Below are 26,630 nucleotides of genomic sequence, written 5' to 3'. Positions count from 1 at the left end.
CAACCACTGTACGAGAAGTACGCGGTTGTTACAGCTGATAATGATGATGATGGGAGTGATGATGATGATGATGATGATGATTGTTTGATTGACTGATTGATTGATTGATCGATTGTTTGATTGATTAAGTGGTTGGTTGGTTGACTGATTTATTGATACATGCAAAACAATTGTGCAGCCGCACAGAACAGTGGCATTACAAAAGATTAAAACGCATTCAATGCGATTCCCAAGAAAGTCCCTGACTATCAAGACACCAAAAAGACGTGTAATCGGTGAGTTCTATTTTGAACAATAATTTTTTCCGCTTTGTTTTATTGTATTCATTGTATGAGAACATATTTATACATTGAGAACGAATCTTTGATTTCTGTCAAATAAGGAAAAATGGCAGGTTGGTTGGGAAGCATTTCAACAAATTTGGACGAATTTCATCGATTTGGAAGGAAGAGAAAATTGACTCAGTAGGAAATGCAGAGGCAGAGTAATGTCACTGGTGGAGATGAGCTAGCTGAAGGGCAAATGGGTCAAAGACCAATAGCACAACGTACGAAATTGTAACAGTTGCCTGGTTCCACGCTTAACAGAACCAGTGTTGCTAGGGGAAGGATGATGAGCACTGTGGCATAACCCCATGTACCGAAAACGAGTGAAGAAGAGTCAGTGAATGTTCAAAGAATCCTTCAGAATCAAATCAATGTAGGACGAGCTATCGTTGTGCAGTTCAGGTCGCCGAGGAATCGGCAAGATAAAAGCCCATCTTATCAAATGAATCTCGTTGTCTAAAGATGAAGCAGAGCGTTACCAGGCTGAATCTCTCCGGTATAGGTGTACGTAAGATACAAAGATACGCGGAAGAAAATATCACCTTGAACTATGCTCTCCTTGATTTTACGTACAACTGCGCTGGTTACGAGCAGTCCTCGCCAACACGCAAGGATTACAATATATGTCAGTAGTACTCAAGAAGACCGTTAACAAACAAACCAATTTAGGCTTTCTCAAATGCCAATTGTACTTTGTTAGTGAGCTGTGGCGGTCTGAGATTCTGGGTATTCACTTTCAAGCGGTGGCCCTTTCTGGCACAGTTTCTAGTACAAAGACGATAGCTGCAGCTTCATACATCACTCAGAAATTCCGGCTCCCACGATCTGCTCACTCAACCCAAATCTATGTACTCATATTGTGCTTGTACGCGTATCGAGTGATGCATGATCTGCTCACGTGAACGCTGTCCACTCAGACAAATTGATCGTGAAGTAAACAGTCTCTAAACGCGTGGTAGCAGATTTCGCCTGTCTTGACCAGGAGAATAGCTCTCGAAAGTAATAACGTCGGTCAACATTTGTTCCCACCTAATTGTTGACTCAGGACAGCTGACTCGATCCATTCCCCTCCTTCGTCCTTTTTGAATCTTGGTACCTTTTAGTAAGGTTTGTTTGCAGGGGGATGGTGATGAAATACCTTCTCGAGATGTGCAAGCCCGGTGCCCACCCCTCAGTGTGATTGCGCACGCACAAAAGGAGGAGGGGGAGAAATTGAACTCCACCATCATCATCATCATCATCATCCTCGACAGCACGACATCAGTGTTGAACATCGATGCTTCACCGCGGTACAACCATGATTTTTATATGAAAGCCTTATTGTAAAGAAAAGAGTAAAGGTGGACGGGGAAGGGACTTAGTGCTAGCTTATCACAATCAACTCGAGGTGCCTACACCTCCAGACATTCACTCAGGCAATCTGGATAGAAACTGACAACAAGAACGCCACTGACATCGGTTGGCAGCCATACCTTGTAGTGTCTCCAACCAATTCAACTCCAATTTTGAAGCACAGTAGGTCTGTGGGCCTTTAGTAAAATACTAGTACATAGGCTAATCATAACTGATCTGTAGACGTTCAAATTGATCAGATTGACTCTACCAAACTCGGCACTGCATTGAAACCACGTTTATACTGTCATTTTGGTCAATTGGAATATGGATAATGCGGTTGAGCGCAGCCCCCGTGATAAGCAACAGCACTGGACCATTCAACTGGGACAGCAGCCTGGTTTCCTCTTGTTGAACCACTTCACGGACATAGGTGGTGATGCAGTGAACACAGTCGATTTTTTGCGCAATATCCCGAAATTAGGCAGGCAGTTGCCAATGTGCGCGACTGACGAGAACTAGGTCAGCGCATAGAGCGAGACGCTACCAGCAGCACACACCAACAGCATCAAAAGTAGCCAGGACATTGTCAGTTTCTTCCTATCCGGAATTTTTTCTCACGATAGCTTGTAACTGGGACAATGTACGTCCTCTCACAAGTGCGCACGTACACGCACACACACACACACGCCTGTCGTCATGCCTACGTCAGAGGTAGACGTCCTGTTATCAGGTCACAAGCCGTCGTTTCGCAGTTGCAGAGGTCTGTTGTTCGCGTTTAACGCGTTTTTCACATCCACTAAGTAGTTCACGTGAAGCACTACAAGTGCTTAGTGAGCTACACGAACAGGATAAGCTGGATACGGTTGAAACCCTGCAATGGGACCACAATGTCGTTTACGGCTTATCGTGCTGTCATAGTGTGAATATTCACCATACATTCGATCGGCTGCAAAAAGTACAATAAGATTCCTCGTTCATTGGCTCCCCACATGCCTTGGGATACTTTCTCCAGTCCCTGTGGCCTCGTTATTGGCTCTCCCGTAGGACATGGGGGCTCCTTCCAGAAACGAGCCTGTAATGGCCTCGTGTCAGCCCTGACGCGAAGGGCATCTTTCGATAATTTATCCTCCAACCAAAGGTGATGTAAAGCTCTTTGAGTGTCATTAACCAGGAGGCTGGTGTCGTTGAAAGCCTTGTCTCATCAACTTATTTAGAGGTGCCTCCTGGGAGTATGGTTGGGGTTCAACAATGACGGGTCGAGCTTCACTCGAAGACAGCAGATTCACTACCAACCTTATCAAAATGTTTTACACGATTACACAACCAGTATTTTCGAAAAAAAAGACGTTCGTACCGTCCTTGGCGTCAATTAAACTCACCTGTTGGCGATAACGCCAGAGTTATCACGGCATGCAATCACATCGGATGGAGAAGCAACCAACCAGACCGAATCGTCGGGAACCTGTAGCCAACTCAAAAAAAACCGGAAGGTGATTGGAAGCCGTAACCATATCTTTCGGTCATTTTTCGTTGGTAGCAACGTGGTTGACTTGCACGTAGCACGAGCTCGGGTAGGTAATCGTGCTGCTTCCCGTACAAAGACTGCGCGGCTGGTATGCTCATACAATCTGTTGGAGGTTTGTGCTTGAAGGAGATTTTGGGGGTTCCATCACATGACCTGCTGAAAATTAATCACCCTACATTTTCCAGAGATATTCCCATTGGCGATTCATGACGCAGATGAAACAGCTGTAGAGCGCTTCTCGATGTATCTGTTAAATAAAAATGCCCGTCAGATACTGCAGCGGAATAGAGCGAGTTATTCTGGCAAACCGTGTCTTGAGTTGATTGTCTCCCACAATTGCTATGTCAAATGAAACAGATCCTGTTCGCCTCGTGGCTAATTGCTAGAAGTGATTTTGGAAACTCACCCAGGGGAACCAACAACTGACGTCAGATGGCCAGAGCACCAGAGGTTACTATCAAATGTGAGGACACAACTTTGCAATGAAAAGCACTAGCTGTCCCTTCAAGAGTGGATCTCGGAAGAACCAAGTCTGCTTGGGGATAAGTGCACACCGATCCCAAAATAGGAATTACCCATAAACCTATGTCCCGTGAGTTTAGTTCTGGGAGACAAACGTTGTCCCCAACAAAACGACCCTACTCGTCCCCGAGACTTAAATTTTCATTCCAACAGGTGCTAGAACGAGAACTGGTGCATTGTGATTTCTTACTCCGGAACCGTGGAGGTACTTGACCAACTTTAATTGTATTCAGTGTACAATCACTGAAATCGTAAACTTTATTCATCATAAAAGTACTGTGCTTTCCCATCGTGGTTTACTTCGCAAAATAATCGAAAACCTGAGGCCAACCAAAGTGGTTCCTTCCCGAAGAGGTCTCTTTCACAATAAGAAGAGTGCAGGTGAAAACAAGTAGACGGATGACGTTCGATGTCTTCGCCCCATTTCCGTGCACAGTACACACTACTGTCGACCTTGTTCATGATTTGAAACCATTCTCGACTGGAGCGACTCTATTTCGCCAAGTATGCTGGCTAGGAAAGAAAGCATTCGACAAACATGAAACTAAAGGCAGTTGTTGAGCGATCAGGTGCAGTTGTGAAACTAAAAGATCCAAATGAACTTGAATGACCGTACGAATCGGTTAGTTGAGTCGTACGGAATCAGTTTTGCCATTTATCGATACAAAATCATGGGCTTGGGAAAAAGTTGTAAAAAGTGAACTCAGGAAAAACGGTCGTTATAAACCGTGTCCTGATTTACAAGACAGACAATTCGGTTGCGTGCGTTCGGTTGCACATTTTTAGAAAGTCCAGACACACGTCAGTTAACAGAAAATCAAACAACACACACTAACGTTTGCTACAAGGCATTCTAAATTTGGAACAACTCTGAAGAATCACAAAAGTCCACCGCACATCCTCACAACAAAGAAAGCTTCAAGAGGGTACTGTGCGATTTGTCTAGGATTGGAGACCTCTAAAGGCGCTGTATGAAAACTACCCCGCAAAGCTCAGAGTGAAAACCTCGCGCTCTCGGTTCTTTAAGCCCCAAAGTGAGAAGAGGAGAAGAGACTGGATGAGAGAAGGACTTGTCACCAGTCTAACAAATGCATTTTGTGGTGCGAACAATACCAAGTTTTCAGTCGGACAGTCTGGAAAGAAACTGATAGCAGAAACGTCCTTGACATCTATTTGCCGCTATTTCTTGCATAGTCTCCAAACAAGTGCAGGGGGGTCACGGGGACCTCTTCCTTGAATGCGGACCGCACCAAAAACACTAATGCTGTTCGTATTTTCTTCTAAAGCACTCTGCCAAGTCACACGTTATCCAATTCGGAGGTTGCGCCATTCTGAGATAAAAAACTGTCTTTTTGACGCCATAAGTAACGCAAATTGGCAACCGTGATTCGGGTCTTTAAAATTCGTGCAGTGACTTCAGCAGGCACACTTCCGTCAGAGTTGATCTAACTATCGAATTATATAAAATTCTGTACAAGCTCCAATGTGTTTGCTTGCAAGGAACATGTTAAGAGACTGTACTTTCTGAAGCATGACTTTGCACTTTGAAATATGGAATGATGGTGATCAGTTTATTCATCACAGCTTGCGTTGTGCCTTCGTCTTCAAAGATGAGGACAATGCCGTCTGCGAACTCCAGATCGACGATGTTTTTACCAGCAACGATGTGAACACCAGGGTTTTGAAGACCTTTCAGCGTTCGCTTCATCTGATCAATGATGAAGTTGAACAACAATGGAGAGATAGCACATATCCTTGTTAGACACCATTTTTTGTAGGAGAGCTGTTAAAGAGCTCACCATACACACTCACACACCCTAAGTACGTGACCCGATTATGTTCGCATACTTCTGGGACAACTTCCGTTCCGTAGTTAAGGGCACTGGCAGATCTACAGAATCAAAAGCAACTCTAAAGAGTCAAGAGAAACCAAGATTCTAGTCGTCTGTATACATGGCGTTGCTCTAACACATGACGGAGTGTGAAACCGTGGTTGGCGCAGCCTCGGGATTCCGCTTGATGCTCACGGGTGAGCGATTCACATGTCGCCATAAGACGACGAGGAATCCGTGACACCAGGAGTCTGGTTACAAAATGTGTCAAACTGGCACCCCCTATTGTCACTGCATTCACTGTGAGTACCATTTTTGAAGATGGGCGGTATTATCGACTCACCTCAGTCGACTGGAACGGTCTTTTTTCCTCATGTGGACGTATTTGGGCTAGACGGACAGTGGCTCAGGAATTCACCGCCGTTCCACGGTGAATTCTCTTCCATTCTCGTACCATTTAAAAACATGATTTTCGATGAAAAAGGATGAAAAGGCAAATGAATTTTTGCAATGGACACGAAAGACTGAAGCGCCACTGCATCTATGTTTACTTCACCTCGGTGAATACGGCTGAAACGGAGAGAAAAGGGCGCAGCTGTAATTAATCACTCAGTTATCAGTGGTTAGTTGCGTGAGGGGGGAAATTCTGCGCATAATTTTACCACTCTCAAAAGTTGTAGTATGTCTAACATGTTCCCGTCACGAGGTTATTTTTCATCTCTGAACAAGGGCCACTACTTCGCGGTCCCGCAAAACGTCTCATGTGATTGGCACGCAAAAATGCTGAACTCATCAATGAGGGTCCCCCGTCTAGGCTTGCCCACCCTCGTACTTCCTTCGGGTGGAATGGCAGTTAGGCTCCAAAAGGGCGTTACAGGTGGACGATTACTTATTATTTTGAACTTTGTCGGCTGTGTAGCCACGAAACGAGAACCATGTCTTTTAGCAATTGAGAATCGCAACTATTACCTTGCATGAACAGTGATTTTCTCTTAGCTATGGTGAACCGAGATGCTTAAAAGTCGCGTTATTCTCCCTTGGTCACGACACCTGCAGATGGAACTTTCCAAACTGTTGTATCGTGAGTGGCCGTCCATGGGTTACGACTGCACTGAGCCTGCCAGACTACACGACAGGGAGAAGACAGAGAACTGGGGACACGGCTGTATTGTTAGGACAAAACATACAGAGCGTCTGCGTAATATATGGGATGAATAAATGGCCAAATATGGTCGTTCACTTGCTCGTTCTGTAAAGCCAACGGCGGTGTTCCGGTCGTGAGCAATCTCAGGCCCACTACGCTGGTCGTATTTTGCTAGGCCATGTTTGGTGAGCTCCGCCAACGCACCTGCTATCCGAAACGTGTCGGACCGATGGTGACCTTGGGGATGCGTCACTCTCTGCACATGTACTTTTTCCATGTCTGGGTGTGTCCTGACACAAGCAAAAGTATGGTCTCTACGTAATAAAACAGCTCAAGAAACGTTCCACGCAGCATGAGCTTGACTGTGAGTAGTCGATATTTCTTAGTCAACGCCATAAACAACTGGACTCCATTGGTCAAATCTATTGGTGGGCGTAGATAGAGCGGCCACGTGATCTTTCGATCAACAGTTTTGGCCTGTTCCGTCTGGACCAGGTGTCCACCAGCTAGCTTTGCAGCAGTTGACTTTACTGTTTGGTGCGGTTCTTATCCTACAAGTCAGGCCCTCAACAAGGAGTGACGAACAATCAAACGAAAATTCACCAGGTGTCTGACGATTGTTTAAATCGTGGGTTAGAAGAACTATTATCATTTATTTCTGAAGAGCATGTTCACAAACATAAAAAGTCGATGCAAGCGATGAATGCGAAAGAGTAACAGGAGAATATGGGAGAAAAGAGAGAAACGTCTCATTCGAAATCATGCCAAGAACAGTTCCAGTCTAATGAGGTGAATCCCAAAGTATGTAAAGATTTTGATATGGAAACACGTGTCTAAAGACCAATAGCCGAAGAAAGGACAAACAATGGTGAATGCTCTTCAAGGCGCAGTATGCGCTAGCACAGTCAAGACTCGCACATCAGGCACAAAGTGACCGTCATACTGGGTCTGGGGTGAGATTAAATGGCAAAAATGTACCTTCAACGCCATGTGCCACGCATAAAAGTGTCATAAGTACGCAGGGAGCCCACAATGGCAAGCAAACACAAGTCACTGACTGCGACCTTAGGAAGTCCCAGTCCAATAACAGCCTTGGCGGATTGAGGAAAGCAGATCCCTCGATAAGAGATGATAATCGGTTGGTGAACCAAAAAGTCGACATCACAACCGATGGCATGTAGGGCTGAGATTTTGGCGAGGGACTATTCATCAGCACTATACTTATGCTTCTTCTCATTCCACACAGTCACTCCGCGCCCATCCGAGACTATGCTGACGTCTAGTACAGTTGCTCGGTGATCTCGAACAGCGATTAGGTCAGGTTTAATGAAGGAAGGAAGGAAGGTGCTCTCAACTCCTCGAAGACGGTGTATCCCAGTCGACGGAGACGTTTTGCGAGTTCCCTTGCAACCTGATTATGACGAGCACATCTGGCATCATCCGTGATCCAGCAGGATTGCGTAAAACTGTCGCGCTTGGTACTGTCAATCAATCCATTGGAAAACTGAGTTCCATCTACCGGGGTAAAGTGCGCAACAAAGTTTAGCGCATAAAGCTTATGGCCAAATATTACTAAACTTATCACGTATTTTTCACAAAACGATGCACACGTTAAACGGTGGAACTCATACATGTAATGTTTTATCAACAAGAAGCAAATCTACCAGTGAGACAACACACGATGGTTGGTTGGTTTGGATCTTTCCAGATTAGCTCCGCCAAAAAATTAGCCCCCGCAGCCCAAAAGGATTACAAAAAAGAGGACATGAAATTTGCACTTTTAGTTTTTATTGAAGAGGGTGAAATTGGGACATGTTATTATTAGTTTGCATCCATCCACAGCTTCTGAAAATCAACGTTACCCATTTTTAGAGTACAAAACCACATGTTTGCTACGTCATTGATTTGACAAGCGGATGGCCTTGGATTGTGAACTTTGAAAGGTAAGCTTAGCTGTCAGTCCACCAATATATGCATCTGTCACTGTAGGTGCTTTATCGTTGGTAGAGATGCCCCAAAAAGGGACGTTCTAGCTGTGGACTGTTGCAGGAGAGGGGTCGTTTTTCTGAAAGCTGTTGGACAGGTGGTCGGCATTAAAAAATGACCCAAACTGGTTCGGAGTATGGATTTCCCGGGAAGATTGGAATCACTGATTAATCATCCACATCTAGGTATGCACTGCTGACGACTCTCAGTAGAGATTAGATGAAAAATGCTTCTCAACACCTACTCACTAAAAGTGGAAGGAAAAAGGCATTTGCTGTAGAGTTACAGACTATTAGACAGGGAAGCAAATCTCTTATATGCATCTTGTTTAAAAAACTGAATATCCATCTTCTCCTTGAACGCGTCTTCCTGAACTTTCCTGGATATTCATTGACTGTTACTCAATTGCAAGGAAATGCTACAGAGCGACTCCACAAATTCCGTAATGGATCTCACCTTTCGAAAGGACGCAAAGCGGATTTACAAGAAAACCCACTACTCGCGTGCCCTCCCATCAGTAGTATCGCCGTTACACAAGTACGATGCTCAGAAGACAAAAAACCGGACAAGTCAGACGGGGAAATGCTACGGAGCGACTGCACAAATTACGTAATGGATCTCACTTTTCAAGAGACGCAAGGCGGATTTACAAGAAAACACACTACTCGTATGCTTTCTCCTCAGTAGTATCGCCGTTACGCAAGTACGACGCTCAGAAGACGAAAAAATCGTACAAGTCAGACGGGCATTTCATCTGGTTAGTGCTCGTTCATTCGACATTGCATGACACGAGCAATAGAAGGACAGGCGTGTGGAAACCTTGAACGTATTCTAAATTTGGATTAGTTCAACTGTTGATCAGCTTACTATGGTGAGTGACATGGTGTTCAACCAATTACCGAGAATTATGCACTCGCAACTAGTTTACGGGATGCGAATTTCTAAAAACGTTCTTCGGCACTTTTCAGCACTGATTGGCTGAATGAAAGCTGATCCTTTCGACCCATCGCTAACCTATTTTTGGTCGCTTTTTTGGCAAAATTTTTGGGCATCAGTCCTATGCCAATGTAGCTAACTGTCCGAAGTGAAAGAATTGTGCGGAGAAGCGGTCGATGCGCGATAAACGCACACAGTAGGCATTTATCAAAATCTCACCGTGTTCACTGTCCATCTTGCGTCCAAAATGCGATAATGCGTTGTTAGGCAGCTTATTGTTGGCCATTCACTCATTCAATCATTATCAGCTGTAATAACCGCATAGTTGTCGTACAGTGGTTGTAGCTACCGCAGTTCCGTTCACCGATGATCCGGGGAGGTGGGATAGGTGGCTGCGCATTGGAGGCCCGGAGCTGACGAAAGTCTATTCGATTCATGACGAACGTCATGTACCATTCGGTCCCAAAGCACGGCGAACAAACTGTCGGATCCACCCCGGATGCCAATATCCCGCGTTGATGTGACGCTGGCAGACTAGTGTGCTGCGGAATTCCCAACGAGCGCGAAAATCTCGACTAACCTGTACAGGGAACGTGTGCATGGACAAATGACAAGGGTTGATATGACGTGTATCATGTGACCTTGCAACCAATACAAGACAAGCTTGGTGTCTACACAGATGAATAGATCCACACACACACACACACACACACTGTTCACACGAGGAGTGCGCTTGGCGGACCGCCGTGTCTAGTTCCACCAACGTCGACAAACAGCTCCGCAGGTAAGCAAGATGCCCTGACGAGAATTCTCAACAACTTTTCGTTCGTTGGTGGTCGGCAAACTAATCACGTGGAAGTGAGGGTAATCTGATTTCAGACTGCGGAAGTTCGTGTTTATGTAAGCCTAGGATACGACTGAATGACTGACACAAGAGAAAAGGTGGTCTACAGAGCACGGGACGCAAAATTGATGACAGCGTTGTCGGTGGAATGCATATGCTCTGTGGTGGGATCATGTATGCCTATTTGTGGCGGGGTTACTCAGTTGATTTGTGACTACTGACTGTATGCCCTTTTTTCTGGAGCAGAAAATTTCCCTCGCATATCGTGGGGTCCTACCACTAGCGCGAAACAGAAAGTTTGCATATTTGAGTTTCCTAAGCTCCGCTGAAATGAAAAAGTTAGGACTCATCCTTAGGGTCCCCATCGGACAGGATAACTTCAATCGGAATTTCAGGCCAAGCGAGATGTTGTAGCCACGTGTGTGTGTGTGTGTGTGTGGATGAGTTCACGTCTTCAAAATAGGTTAAGCGACCGGTCCCAACCGCGTACCAGATTAAGTGAGAAGACCACTTGGTCGGATTCGGTGTTTCTGACCGTGGATGTTTGGTCAGTCTGGTGCAGAGCAATTCTGATGGTACAGTGATCGGGCGTCAGCAAGATTGCTAAAGCACAAAGTGTGCTCGATGGTAAGGCATAGTTACGACATGCTCGATCTCTCATTGAGAGGCATCCAAACCGAGAACTGACGAACTAGTCATCGGATCATTAAACGGTTCCAAATCCGGAAATGTCTACCTTTGAAAGGAAGAAAGTCTTCGTCGCGGAGTTATTTATTAGAAAATACCAACTGACCAGTTACAGACTATTGGACAGGGAAGCAAAACTCTCATTTGTACCTTATTTACAAAAACTGGACATCCATCTTCTTGAACTTTACTGAATATTCATTGACTCCAATCATTCATTGCTCAAATCCAAACAAATGCTACACAGCGACTCCACAAATTCCGCAATAGATCTACCTTTTCAAGAGACGCAAAGTGAATTTACAAGAACAAAACACACTACTCGCATGCCTCCCCATCAGTAGTATCACTGTTACACCTTGTTCTTTTTCATTCGGGGAGGCGAAACACAGTAGTGTATGTTCCAACTTACGGAGGTCGAAGAACCAAACGTTCTCACGCGAATGCGAATCTATCATGAAAAAATATTGTAACACACAGGACCTGAGGATAAGTCAGTCACAATACAGTGACTCTGAGTGCATCGGGAATCACTCATGCGTCTTCCGGCCACATTGATGTCGATGGCTTGAGAAACCTACTTGTGGATTAGTTGTACGACAAGTGGCGGTTTTGTTGGCGGACCGGAAACACAGACTACTTCACTGAAGGACATAGTTACGGACACAAAACCATGTTCTCTTTAATAGAAGAGGCAAAAAAGTTCGAATGATGCGGCGTGATTGGCGGACTGGTACCGGAATAGCCATAGATGGTGCTCGACCAGATGATACTGACAGGGAGAAGAGGAAATAACAGTGAGGATCCTCAGGATCCTCAGGAAGTATCTTTTGAAATGCCGTTTGACCACTCACCGTACTTTGTCTCATTGCTAAACTGCCTCAAGAGAGACCGCCACACAACTTCACGAGGATCACTTCATTTCAATCCTTGAAATTCCGCTTGAAACACCAAGAAACGAAGCTCGGGGACCCGGATTTCTTACACTTGGACACCAAGTGGGCACATTGCTACCTACAGCTACATGGTTTTCATTGATAAATGAACCCTTAGCACTGCAGTGATTCCCTAATACGAGACCTCTTCAAAGGGAGGGATATGCCACGGTACACACCGGTTCCACTCATGGAGGAATGGTTGCCCAGTGAATGCCACATCAACCCCCTGGCGTACAATGTATGACGCCATCTCTCTCAGATTTTCAGATGATACCTCAATGGTAGGATCAGAAAAAACATTGTAGAGAGCAAAGTGGCCCAAATTATTGGACAATAATGCCATCAGCAGGAACTTCCAAATAAAGGGCACTCTCCTGAAGAACACATGACACCACTCCGAGAAGCAAACGATTTCACTTTGTTATATCTGACTCCTGTCCCAATACAATGCCTTGCGCCGGAAAAAAGACTCGCCGTCAAAGGATACAACAGCTTTATGGCAAATAAGCGAGTGCATGCAAGTACAACAGCCTCGCGCTGTATTTTTAAGGGCACTGGTTGACCTTGACCCTAGGCTACCTGATCGGCAATTGGGATGAAGTATCTGGAATTTTAGACGTTTACTAATGCGGGGTCACCAAATTAATCCTCTGGAGAATAGATCAGAACGGGTTCGTCGCTGCTGAACTCTTTCGTGAAAGCTGTGGATGGTAAGGCATTGCTAAATAGATTGACAAATGTGAGCTTGACTACAACTCAGCTTGAATAGTCCAATGCCGTGATGCCAGAGTCATGTGAATGCCGGCTTATTGTCTGACACAGCGGCTGAGTATCGCTTAACAATGTCTCGCCGAAAACATCGATATATTCAGGTGATCAAACTGCATTGACTTGGCACAGCTTTAGGCAACTGTCAACGGGCAAAACATCCACAGGGGAGCACGCACGAATCTGATATCCTGAAGGAGTTTTGCTCGCATTAACCGTGAAAACACTGTCTGTCCACAACGTGACTGATGACATTCCACTCGTGATAAAAGAATAAAATAATGAAAAGCTATTGGTTGTTGATCACATGGTTGTTGATCTGTTCTCTGAGCTTGACTTGCAAGTTTTTCCTCATCAGTACGTGATTGAGTTCCTCTTAGCTTGCGTGCGTTCAGCTCATTCAGCTGTAGCACCCTTTCGGTGCTAGCTGCCATGACTTGGCACAGCTTTAGGCAACTGCCAACGGGCAAAACATCCACAGGGAAGCACGCACGAATCTGATATCCTGAAGGAGTTTTGCTCGCATTAACCGTGAAAACACTGTCTGTCCACAACGTGACTGATGACATTCCACTCGTGATAAAAGAATAAAATAATGAAAAGCTATTGGTTGTTGATCACATGGTTGTTGATCTGTTCTCTGAGCTTGACTTGCAAGTTTTTCCTCATCAGTACGTGATTGAGTTCCTCTTAGCTTGCGTGCGTTCAGCTCGTTCAGCTGTAGCACCCTTTCGGTGTCTAGCTGCCATGCCACCCGAAGGCTACACGAGGGCTGGGATACTGTCAGGTTGCCCAAGCCTAGACAGGGGAAGTCGAGAGGTAGAGGTCGGGTTCGAACCACGGACCTTCCGGTCAGTAAATTCGCGCCCTAAATACTTGGGCCATCTCGCCCCATGCGTTAATATAGCGTTCCGAAACTGTCATCTTAAAGTGACTGGATGGTTTGGCGACAATGTTTTCGTGAATTTTTCAGTCCGTTTGTGATAATTGTTTTGTTGTGGTCTGCGTTCCGTTGAGTTGATTGATTATCTTCTATTTTCAGTAGTTTATTCCTCTGTTTTGATTGGCCCCTTTTCAATATGCACTGCGTTTTAATCTAAGCTTCTTGGGTTTGATTTGTTGGTTGCACTTTCCCATTTTCCCCATTTCAACGGCTGGTGACAATGTGTCTGCTGATTAATTTACTACTTTAATTTACTGGCTGATCAATCAATCTGCTCGATTCGGGCTTTCCCGCTTCTTCTATGATAGAAAGCTAGTATTCTAATACATCCTCATCAAAGAATTGCCAAACGGATGACTGCGGTCTGTAGAAAGGCGGCACATACAGACCGTGGTAGTCATCCAAAACGTCATAGACGAAGCTGACACAGCACTCTTTTCAAGCGCACTGAGATGCACCACAACTCTGTGGGGTCAGAGAAGAGAAACGTTTGTCCGAAGAAACGGATACCCGATACGCTTTATCTGGAGAGCGCTCGGAAAACCCGACAGGCAAACGGATCACCACCCAATATCATCAATATCATTTCTGAAATGACTGTTAAACCTTGCGGAAACAAGCGTCAAAACCAAAAGGAGGCTTGGACACAACGATTCCAAGCTTGGCGAATAAATCAGTGGTCACAGTTGTTCAACCACTGGTAAACGATCAATATTTCGACAAATTACCAGGCTAGTGCATTGAGTCCAGAATCCTACGACAGCGTTTTAGATTCCGGATGACGAGGAGAATACCGTATCTAGGAAAGTGGGAATCCTACATACGCCTGTAAGTGAGGGTGAGCACCGGCAAAGTGGGTGAAGCTCTACTCGAAGATCACACTCAAAAGTATTCGCGGTGATTTTTCATCAACTTATTCCTACAGGCAGAACGAAATGGAAAAAATTCTCTGCACACCAGTTGTTACTTCTGTTCCAAACTGCAGGGGTATAGTGCAAGTTTCAGGAACTATGAGAACTTTATCGCCAGGACCGGAGCTATCGATTTTGTTCAATTCCACAAGAAGCATAGGATGCCTGATGGCTTGACTCTCATGGGTTTCAACTTCAACCGATTTCTCCAATCAGTTCGCCTCTAATCTTGACCAGTGAGCTCTCCCGGGCTCGACTTCAAGAAGTCCTTTGGGTCAGACCGAAAAACAGACCTAACTCATGTAGAAAATGTTGAGTCTCATGTATCCATTTGTACGCTTTAGTGCCTTATTTTTGGCTAAAATTCGATAATCTCCGGAAGTCTCGAGAGATCAAGGGATAAGCCATTAAAGCTGCTATCAGCCTTCTTTCACGTACCACATGTGAATTCGCAACATGGATACACGATTTCTTATTCACTTTCCCCAGTGAAAGTAACAAAACACGAGATTCGGCAAGCAACGTATTCTGGATTTGTTAACTGTCAATGAAGTTACTCTGGATTTTGGCCCACTTAGTCAAAAAACAGATTAGTAGACTCACAGCATCGAGAGCAAAAGTCACACCGGCAGGCGTACTCCATGAGCCCTTCCTACTTTCAGAAGGTCAGGTACCCCCGCGCGGTTTAGCTGCCCATTGTCCCGTTCAATTTCGTCGCGGCGCGTTATTTGATTTCAGTGTGCTCTCGACTCCCGCGTGTGTTGGCGAGATCGCTCTGGTCGCGTTTACACCACAGGTTCTCGGACGACCAAAGCCCAACCAGGCTTGGTCCACGGATCAGCGTAGAGAACCCTGTTGATAAAACTAACTCACGAAACGGCTAGGCGGTAGTGAAAAGGTGCAATATACCAACGTACCGCACTCTTCTCACTTTACAGGTTAAAATGACACAAAACACCGAGAGTGTGAAGAAAAACGGATCGCGGACCGTAGGAAGGTCGAAGAACAGTTTGAATCCACGCCTGAGTGAGCAATGGCTGATGTGGAGTGATGGCAGTTGGAATCGGTGAGGTCTTAATACAATGTTCTTACAGAGAATAGCAGTAGAATGCCGATCAGACTGAAAGACATTCGAAGACGGGGAAAATAACAGGAACCTTGCCATAGTTAGGTTCGGTTTTTCAGACATAGACTGCTCATAGTTATGTGTCGTCAAAATATCTGAATGAAGCGGTTGCACTTTTGTCTAACGCAGTTATTCCAAGTAACTGATTGGCTTAATAGCGGTGAATTTTATCTCAACATATTTCGAAGCTCAGTTTTCGCTCTGAGGCTAAGAAACTTTAGCTGGACTACGTTTGGGAGAATGAACATTCAGTGGACAACGATCCTTCGATAATGGCTTCCTTTTTAGCAATACAGCCAACTTTTGTCCAATTGGCGCTTGGCGTTTCTGTTTCGTTCTGTAGTTTCCTCTTCAGGGTATACTGAGTAACCGAGCACAGCATATGCCAATCGATAAAGGAAATTACACATCAGTACGAGTAGATTTTAAATCAGTCCTCTTCTTGTATAGATTCGTTCCTAAAGATAGAATATGAAGTCGTTTGAGATGTGTTCGAGATGCCGGAATGATTCCGGCGTTTCCAGAAATGTCAAGTAAATGAGTTTTTGACAGAAGGAGCTCTCGGCCTTGTTTTCGGATGTACACAACACGAGAGCGAGCCACGCTCCAACAAGTGGGTATTGAGCTTTGATCGATAAACACTAGATTTCGGCTAGACATCAGCTCATCAGCAAACCAGTGAGATAAGCCATGATCACGACGCCAACCCGGTCGCAATGGCCTGAGGAACTGAGCATTAGATCTGAGTTGGATCTGGGCCCAGCTCCATACTCGGTGCCACTCTGGTGATCGATTGGCCCGAAGACAATACAAAACACGATTACACCTTCCTCCACCAACTATGCCGCCCCACGGAAATAAAGCCCATGTTATACAAGGTGGGATAACCGATAAGCTCGACAGAGCTTTCCCGAAAGTTCCAGTCCTCTTTTAACAGCGAAGAGTGGACATGACAGAAAACCTCACTGAATTCCATTCGTCCTGTCGATGTCAGGCAAAACCAGGACACAGATCCTTCCTTGAATCTATCTTTAAGAGCAAAATCATAGAAGCATATTTATTTCAGGCGTGCTATTAGGAATTATATGCAACAGGCCTGTCAAGACATGCTTCAATCAGATTCGAATGGTCAGCTCGCTAGGTTGCAAATTTTGATGCTGGTGGCGAACGTTTCCAAAGTCCGAATCGCTTTTAGGAGCGCTCCGTTTGACTGAACAGATACCGCACACATATGTCACATTTATGGTACATGGGAATGCATGAGAATGCTGGGAATCGATTCAGTTCAACTTATCAGCTACAAAACGTGTACCATGGGCACATTAGTGGTTCCAGCTGCTACAGTTTCAACCACCGGGACATACAACCAAGACTCGGAGGCGAAGGCCTGTTAACTTTGTTCGGAAATCGGGTAGCTACGCATGGAAGGCGATGGCTTTGATGCACGAGTGCCACTGACTGTGCGATTGGGCCGTTTCTGCCAATGTCAATAATCACTGGTGATTTGAGTCCCGGGGTCCCCATCCAGGGAGGCGCTAGTTACCCACCTGACTTAGTCTACTGGTTAGTGTTTTTGTACCTCGTTGCCAGGTCATACACTTTCACCTCTCGTCCCTTCCGCTCTTAAAGGGCTGGAAGAAAAGAGCTGTGTGGGGCAGACGGTCTTCTGGCAAGCGGGGTATATGTTGCAACCAGCGCAACCTATGGAGCGTGAGAAATTCATCAGTCGTGGGTGAGTTCCTTCTTCCTAAAACCATCTGGTGTACCTCAGCATTACTAATTCGATGTTTCCACCACACCTGACCAATGCTGCGGAGACACCGATGCTGAAATACTGGGAATAAAAAAGACCACAGTATGATAAGCGGTAATTTTGCAATTTGCCATGTGCAACAGAGCTCTTGGTTTTCTGTTACAAGTACTGTGATGATGAGGACATTGTATTAATTCCGTCTGGTGAACTTGGTACCTCTGTGATTACAGGTCAGGGTTTTTGAAGAATTTTTTGGATTTCTTAAAAGAAGAGTCGATATTCTGTCACATCGTTTTTGATTGAATGAAATAATAAATCAACCAAGCGTGTCCCGCCGTGAGCCTGGAACAGATTGATAAACCGTCGATTATTGTAAACTTGGCGAACGGATGCTCATTTGTCAATAAACGTTATCGAGATCGTTAAGCAAAACTTCAGACTGGTGAAAATTCCTGGACAGGAGAAACAGTCGATTTACCATTAATTCCATAACAGTGACTCTCTTGAAACAAAGAGCCAGTCTCCAAACTCCTTATCCAGTAATCGGCTGTCTGTTGGTTCACGTCAAGTGAGGTTGGACGTTCCCCCCGCTCTTTCCTACCTTTAACAATAACCAACGCTCTCGTGTTTCAGCGGAATATCAGCGCGAAGCCATTTCACGGGCCTCATGCTGGGATTAATCGGTTTGAGTTCTTTCTGTAGGTTTTTACACTGTTTGTTCCGCGGGATCACGGATACAAGGGCATCGGACTGGGCAAGAGTTGTGCACGTCATGTCCTGGTACACTTGACACCGACACGACGACTGAAAGGCAGTAAGGCTTAGTGTCATGTCCACTGATTAGTGCTGGAAGAGTACTGGTTAACGGTGTATACTACTAATGAGGCATGTGAGTAGTCTATGGTCCGGTATTCAAGCTCCATCCCCGCATCCAATGGAAAGTACAGTTTATTATGGAAAGTTTGGAACCGCTTTGCAATGTTTGCTCACCATTCTGAAATTTTGAATGAGTATCCAGGAAAGTTCAAGAGGACGCGTGAGGCTATGCGCAACTGAGATATTTACTTTCGTGTCTAACGGCTTGTAGACGTTCAGCTCGTGTTTACTAATGAGCGATTTCGGAGCGAAGGACTTTCCTCCTTTCACTGATAGCTTCGGGCAAGTTTTGTTACTGGTTAGCCCAACTTGTTCCACATAGTTGGCGGACGGAGATGTAGTCGTGGACTATATTGTCTTCGGGCCCATCGATCGCCAATGCGGCCCAAACCCAACTCAAAGGAGACCTAATGCTCAAGCCCTCAGGCCTTAGTGACCGGGTTGATGTCCTCATTGTGGTTTCTTGCCCTGACAGGCTGATGAGCTGATGTCCAGCCGAAATCTAGTGTTTATTGATCAAAACCTACTGTCCACTTGTCGGACTGTAGGCTTACGTCATCAGGTGTGACGTGCGCACAGCATACTGTGAGAGACCTGTCGTTCAGAGTGGCTATTTAGTGAAAATGTCACGCTTCAGGTCTCCACGGATCGACGCTTTGGCTCACGTAACAGTTTGCGACGTCCAAAGCACAGTACGTGTGTCATCGTGGGTGCGTTTGAGTGACGGATCTCTGAAACCCGGAGGGCACGTTTTCAAATTCATCCTGAGTTGAAAAAACGAGCTACTCAAATAGACATTCAGTCGGGCGCATCCAAACTGGCCACAGTGTTTCATGCATTGTGTTGCAGTGAAATACAAGTGATGATACTAGTGATTGCAAGCGGATGAATTGGTGGCATACATCGGACTACCGCGTTGATCTTCCGAGAAGTGTCAGTCTGTTGATTTTTCGTGGGATGACGGTTTTGATGCACAGACTGATGCAAAGAGATGAACGTTTCGAGATCATCTAGAACCTTGGCTTCCTCTGTTCCTCTGTTTTGAGAAACATTTTAACTTGTCCGGCTATACAACGTTCTGTTCAAAAGCGATGCAAAATCTGGTCAAATCGACCTGATTGAAATAGTGAGTAAACTTTTCCCCCGCAGTCCCAATATTAGCGAAACCCATTGACTGATCGCTGCCCACACAACACATCTCATGGCCAACACACGTCCGACGTGCTAATTACCAATGCAAAAACCAGGGGACAAACGAAACTGTCTGGGCACTTTGACGTCAATGTCCAAAAACCAGGACGCGCACCAGGCGGGGGTGCGCGTCGCAGCTGGCGTAGTGCCGTGTGCAAGAGACGTGCAGAACAATGTCGGAAATGAGAATTGCTGGCCGTGCTAAGCCATCAATCACAACTGCCCCCCTTCTCTTGTCATTAAAAGAATGATCGCCAACTGTAAAGTGAGCGTTTAGGCGACGAATGGCTGTAGTCACATCAGAGACAGGTATTCCAAATTCAATCCAGAATCAAACATGGCAAAGACACCAATCGGATGATATGCAAATTTGCTGTATCTTTGGCGATTCAGAAGTGGATCAGTGGTGTACATGGAGGTTGTGCTAATATCTACCATCGTGCCACAAAATTCCTCAACTCGACTGAAATGCTCAGCTTTCTAATTGGCCAGATTCCAAACATGTGCATGTGACCGATCACAGGACAGAGTACTCTGGGCCAAGTTAATGTGAGATAGACCAGACAAGTTCGTGACAAAAATGGGATATTCTAGTGGCAACATATCATAACGTGAGTATTCCAGGTAAGAAACAGGCCAGATGGAGATTCGAAGACAGCGTCTACCTGATGAGCCTTAATGAAGGTGGAACAGGTAGTGGGTTTTTCATAGACTATATGAGTAGTGTTGAAAGATGTCATTGTCCTTTTGAACAGAGTCCACTCACACTCAGGATGGAGTATACGAGATGAAATTTCTTATTGCCAGCTACCAGAAAGCTTCAGTCCCCTACACATGGTGTGAACTGCATATGGGAAAAGAAAACGCCTCTTATGGGATTTTGAACCTGGAAAGTGGAAGTAAGTATGAAGGAGACGGACGTGAGCGCTACAGGATAAATCTTGGTACACTCTGGGAGACCCAGCTGACTGATCGAGACCTCATTATATCCACTAATGGATTGAAACAACAAAAGAACATGAAAGTGAAATTGGGTTCGCAATATCATATCACATGAGTTGGAGACTAACAAATCAACCGGACTGCACCAACGGCCACCCGACTTCTGTTGTAGGCGTGATTTCAAGGGTTGAGAAACCCTGAAGAAGACACTGGGTCTAGTGGGACTCAGACCAATGAACCACATAGATGGAAGACCATGGATGGTGCTTGTAGCCATGAAACTGTCAATAACAGCCATGTGATCCAATGGGGTGCGAACAATGCTTGTCGGATGGACTCATTCAACAAACTCAGCTGCGCTGGTCATTGCCATCTTCCTGGATGGGGACACCGAGACGGGCCATATCAATGATTAGAGACATTGTCAGACATGATCCAGTCACGCCCTCAATGGCCTTCAATGCATAGCTTCCTTCACAATCCCCTACTTGACAGTTCACTGACAGTGCTGTATTTACGCATCAATTTGTCAGCTCCCGCCTCAAATGCACAGCTACCTACTCCACCTCCCCGAAACATCGGTGAACGAAACTGTGGTAGCTACAACCACTGTACGACGAGTACGCAAGAAGCTGAATGCAGTAGAGATCATTCTGTTATGCCTGCCTAATCGCGCGTCCCACTTAAGAAGCTATCAAGTCGTGGATCCGGGGGAACTGATTCAAGTTGAATGGAACAAGATTGACGAACAGAGAGACTGCATGGAAGCCTCCCGAATCTCCAGTACTAGGGCTATTGCGTGACTAATTCTGGACCACATCCGAAGGCCGGTGGGCTTGAGTACGAAAACCTATTCGAACAGCTGTTGGGGATACAATTGGACCAAACAAGATAGCAGACAGGAATTTCGATGATAACTACTCACCGCTATCCAACTCGGCGTTGGTCAAAACTATTCAGACCCGGAGACAAATCAGAAGCGTCAGGATCCGATTGTTGGAAAATCTGCGCGAGACAAAACGTGAACGATGGATCAAACGAATTGAGGACCTGCAGTCGTATACAGATAGCTGTTGTCACAAAGGGTCATCTGGAAGAAATCTATGGATCGAAAGTCCACTAGCTTGGGCTGATAGATAGAAAACAAAAGGAGCGAAAAACCAAGCAAGTCTGACAAAAGTCTGGTAGCTTAAACACTCAACCGACCACAACTATATAGACTGTCTAACCCAATAAAGACTGAAGCTCTACTTAGATAACTTAAACTGAGCTACAGAACTAGTCAGAACCAAATTTGCTGAAGAAAGGAAGAGTGGAGGGAATGAACGGCTGCCTCAGAAAACTTTACAAGACCGACGCTGCAGAACAGACTTCTTCAGCTTTCGTGAGTGAATTTAGATACGGAAGACGTTCTCCACGATTTCGAGGGTGCAACAATAATTCTTCGGTATAGAAGTAAGTCGACCGAAGACGTATACCTACCGGGGAATCAGCCTTCTATGCACTGGTGGGAAAGTGTGGTTCGTCAAACTAGTCTCTGGCATTTCTGAAAAGGAGGGTAGATTTGGAGGTGGCTGAAGTGCACTGCAAGACGAATCCGAGAGGGCTATCGTGAATGCAACCAACGGCCCTATGGACTGTTTGTGGACCTAACCAAAGCCATTGACTCAGTCAGCAGAGAAGCACTGTAGGTCTTTCATGGAAAACGGTGTCGTTCGGACACATCTGTTGACCTCATCAAACTCTTTCACAATAGGATGAGAGCCCAGGTGAGGACCTCTGCTACCAGTGTGATGGTGGGTACTACTGATGAGGCATGGGAGTAGTATGTGGTTTTCTCGTAAATCCGCTTCTTGTCTATTGGAAAGTGGGGTTTGTTACGGAATTTGTGGAATTGCTTTGTAGCCTTCATTTACATTTGAGTGAGTATCCAGGAAATTTCAGGAAGATGCGTTCGAGAAGGGGACAGATGCTCAGCCCGTATAAACAAGATGCATATGAGCGTTTTGTTTCCCTGTCTAATATTCTGTAACTGTTCAATTAGAGTTTTCCCATAACTCCGCAGCAAAGGCCTTCTTCCTTCCACCAGAGTTTGAGTCCGCCGTGTTCTTTTTTGGGCTTATTTGACATCTATTTAACGACCATTCGTACCAATGCATTCCGCCATTTTGAACGAGTCATATCGATTCAATACTTCTGGCATATTTGTTCATTCAAATCGAATGTCGGTATACTCTTGGTTGAAGACTGTTGTGCCTTAATCTCGTATTTTGAAGTAGAAAAATCGCAAGTGACCACGACGTCCAGTTCAGTAGTATCATGATTTAGTTAAACTATGAGTATATCAATGACTCATTGGTGGTTCAACATGAAAAGAAACCGAGTATTCATCTGAATAGTTCTGAAGTAGCATGTTTCACTGATTTCTGCCATCTTCGCAGCAAAATATCTACGGACCTGACACTCAATTGTGAAATAAACGATCCTTTTGCAAAATCAACGACTGCATTTGTTCACCTGGAGAAACGCGTCTGAAACAACCAAGACATGCAACTAGACACCAAGATTACGGCGCATCGAGTGACTGTACCGTCCTCACCACTGTACGGCATTGGGAAGTGAACACGATATAGACATCTTTGGGTTGTTGACTGACTTCATTTGTATGCGCAAAATCCTTCAGGTAAATGGGAGGCCGACTCTATAACACCGACATTCTTCGAAGCGGTTAGAGTTGAAAGGAGCCTGACAGGAAACCAACTCCATTGGTTGGGCTCCTTGACAGGAACGGCTAGAACTAACATAAAAAGCAACCTGTCTATGACCATCCGAGGACGGGAGTTGGAAATCAAAGTTACCGGAATTTCGGTCACGGAGACAACCTTCAGGCAAGTTTGAAGAGCCGCGACTTCCCTTTTACCGGGGGGAGTGGCCTAGAAAACGGCTTATTCTTGAACCAAATTGTGATCCATTTTCCAATGAATAACTGTCAGACATTTTCATTCTGGGCAACATCAGTAACTATGGGGTTCGTGGAATACCATCAGGTTATGTGTCACTACTGTGAGGATGTCATTCAACAGACCCTGGTAACAACCGAGCGGTGCTATACTAGGAAAGATGTGGCAGTACGCTGGAACTTAAAGACGCTGACGGACAATGTTGGTACCGCGGTGATCAACTAGTAAGTTCCGCCGTCAGCTGTCCTGTTACAGGCGGTCGATAGCCTCATATTTACGCGCCCATCTTATTCCCTCGAGTCTACAAAATGCCAAGATCACGTGTGCAGCTCTCTTGTTGTGTGCAAGTGTCTAGTGGTTTGACGATTGTTGATGGCAAATCCGATTCAGATGCCAGCCATTCATACAACGCATACAGAAATCAATGATACGAATTGTACTAATAGTAATACTCCGACATGCGGCTGGCATTCGAGACGCTATTATCATCACAGAAAGTTAAGACGGTTTGGTAGATTATACACAATGTACCCATAACGGATTAGTTTTAAACAATATGTTTCAAGTTCCAGAGGTCACGGGATTGATCATGAGTGCCAGAAGCATATCAGTTTGATCTTCGTTGGAGAATCACCTGTGTTTATGTAGAACATGGGGCTGAAAGGTACTCGGATAGGGCGTCCATGTGATGAGCCCCACGAAGGGCGAAAGCGCTTGTGGGCCGTGGGAGAGTTTTCAGCAACTTTATAAGTAGTGCGTTACATCCGTATCATTAGGACCAAATGGAATCAGGATGGAATTAGCTAGTAAAGCAGAGCTGACAAGGCTACCGAGACTCCTGTTCAAGTAGAAAACACAATCATTGTAGTTAAAATGTAGTCTAAATACAGATATGAGCAACTGTCAGTTGGGCCCTCATTGAAAGTATACGAGGAAGAGGAGTCGGAAAGCGATGTTCGGTTCAGCTGGCTTGATGTGCTACTAATCTGACCTCACAAATTACGTCACTGGCTTCTAAAACCATCATACGGCTCCCTGATGTTTCTGGAAGTAATCGTTTGAGTGAGAAATTCATATTGCAATGATGGACGAACTCCAGAAAGTACGACCATACTGTAACGCATAACACCACTTTCAATGTGCGAGTTCTGTGTAAGTATGGATGATTTGTCGGGCCTTGCTTACATTTTCCTTTTTTTCGTTTTAGAGCAAGTGTCGTGCAGCCCCCTCCATCGGAAAACTAGTCCCATAGTGCACTCGCTACATTGCATACTCTCACCAAATTGAGAATCCCGCAAACAAGTGTCGCCTAAGGGTGTTCATGACTTTGCAAATTCTCACGGCGTGTGGGGTCTAGATCACAGCAAAATCCGGGCGCACGCTCATCCGATCAACACTCCGGATCACCAGACGACCCACGTTACAATACGTACAGAGATTGAACAGCAATCCAATTGCAGCTATTGATTGGATTTTCGATAAGGGCTTGATATCTCCGACAACCTATCGTCCCGAGGTGAAATCCTTCGAAAACCTTCGAGGAACCGCGCCAAGATGAAAATACAAAGGTGACACCGTTTATTAAATGATGCGGAAATCGAAGAGAAGAGCTGGAAGAGGATTTTTATCGAATTTGATAAAGTACTCTAGAATGATGTATTCCGCTTTCTGGTGGAGTAGTCCCTCAATTCCTTTTGGCCAGGACAACGCGGCATCTAATAAACTGGTTTGGCGGATTTACGCACTTGATCGTGAAGTTCTATAGGTACTAAGTGGACACTCATTAGGATGGACACTTTAATACTGTGAGGACCCTAAGTTGAGAGACGGTGAAGTGAAATGGACCATAATGGCACTGATGGTGTTGCCTGCATAATACCTAACACAGGTAGGCCGCAATAACATATTCTGAGCATATTTGGGCAACTCCTGGCGTACCAGCTGTAAGAGATAGACATAAAAATGAACTTACGAAAGAATAAACATGTGCACACCCATGTAGTGGTGGTAGACATGGGTACAAGGTACGGAACAGTCCTTGAGGAAAAAACATTGCCAGTCGCTTATCCAACTCAAAAATCCGCTCCTCAAAGCTTTCCCGAACGCTATGTTTCAACTGAGGCCTGGTCTCCATTTCGATTGATCCAGCCGCATACCATCACGTGATCCTATCAGTTCCTTACCGTTCGAATTGGGGATACTACCTAATGAGATACTTTGTGGGGTTTCGCCTTTTGTCGAATTCTCTGCTTGCGATCTATGTGCCTCAAACTTCACTGTATACTTCTCGATATCCATTTTTGAGCGATTGCTAGCAAACCAGTCTTCCAAACTGTCAAAGTGCCTTGAAACTTGGAGCTCTTCACTCCTGATTGTATTCATCCTCCCAATAACTTACAACTTTTCAAGGCTCGCATTGATATACCTCTCAGTAAGTCGCCTCAAATGTGTGGCGTCCCTGAGTTATTTGCCTTTCATCTATGGTAGGGTATCTTTGCTTCTGTTGCATTCCACGTTTGTGTGCGACTTCGGAGGCCTTCGAAGAAATTCCGACTTGTCTGCGGTGGGAATAACCAGGTATCTACGTGGTGCTTTTTCACGAGCTTCTTTGTTCATTCTTATCATAAAGAAAACAGGTAGACAAACGGTCGGACGGGAATGAGAGTGAATGAAATCCGAGCCGTAGAAATGCTGATCCACGATCATATCCAATCGCCGATTAAACCGAGAAAGCCAAGCACGATGACTTTTGACCCCGGTGTTGTTGAAATAGAAATGACGCCTCGGAGCTAATCAAACGGTCTTTTCTGAATGAAACTGACTGTTTGTTGGAGGGTGTTAATTCTGAGCCGAATCTCACCGGACCGTGACCAGATGTTAACCGGGAATTATCAGGAAGGTCAGCTCCCTGAAAGCAACCACTGAATGCCCGGAATCTACGGTGACTCTCAGCTCCGCTGGGTGTTGACCAGACAGACAACGCCTCCTCAATATGCAGCGCGTCACATCCTTGCATCAAAGCCAGACAGCTCGAGTCAGCGTTGATCAAGGACAGACAACGCCTCCGCAATATGCAGCACGTCGC

General features: G+C 45.3%; 2 protein-coding genes across 2 annotated transcripts; both read left to right on the top strand.

Annotated features, from left to right (window-relative positions):
• Window positions 1-1,985: 1,985 nt before the first annotated feature.
• T265_06614 (hypothetical protein) lies at window positions 1,986-2,180 on the top strand (the record flags this gene model as incomplete). Its single annotated transcript, XM_009171927.1, has 1 exon — window positions 1,986-2,180. One exon carries the CDS (start codon window positions 1,986-1,988, stop codon window positions 2,178-2,180), a length of 195 nt encoding a protein of 64 aa, XP_009170191.1.
• Window positions 2,181-5,679: 3,499 nt separating this feature from the next.
• On the top strand, window positions 5,680-24,789 carry T265_06613 (hypothetical protein; the record flags this gene model as incomplete). The annotated part of the gene is made up of 3 exons (XM_009171926.1): window positions 5,680-5,737; window positions 17,453-17,555; window positions 24,753-24,789. The coding sequence occupies 3 exons, from the start codon at window positions 5,680-5,682 to the stop codon at window positions 24,787-24,789; spliced, it is 198 nt and encodes a 65-aa protein (XP_009170190.1).
• Between the last annotated feature and the right edge of the window lie 1,841 nt (window positions 24,790-26,630).

This window comes from Opisthorchis viverrini, assembly GCF_000715545.1.
Source record: "Opisthorchis viverrini unplaced genomic scaffold opera_v5_140, whole genome shotgun sequence".
NCBI classification, from domain to species: Eukaryota; Metazoa; Platyhelminthes; class Trematoda; order Opisthorchiida; family Opisthorchiidae; genus Opisthorchis; species Opisthorchis viverrini.
This window is presented reverse-complemented; position numbering and strand designations above follow the sequence as displayed.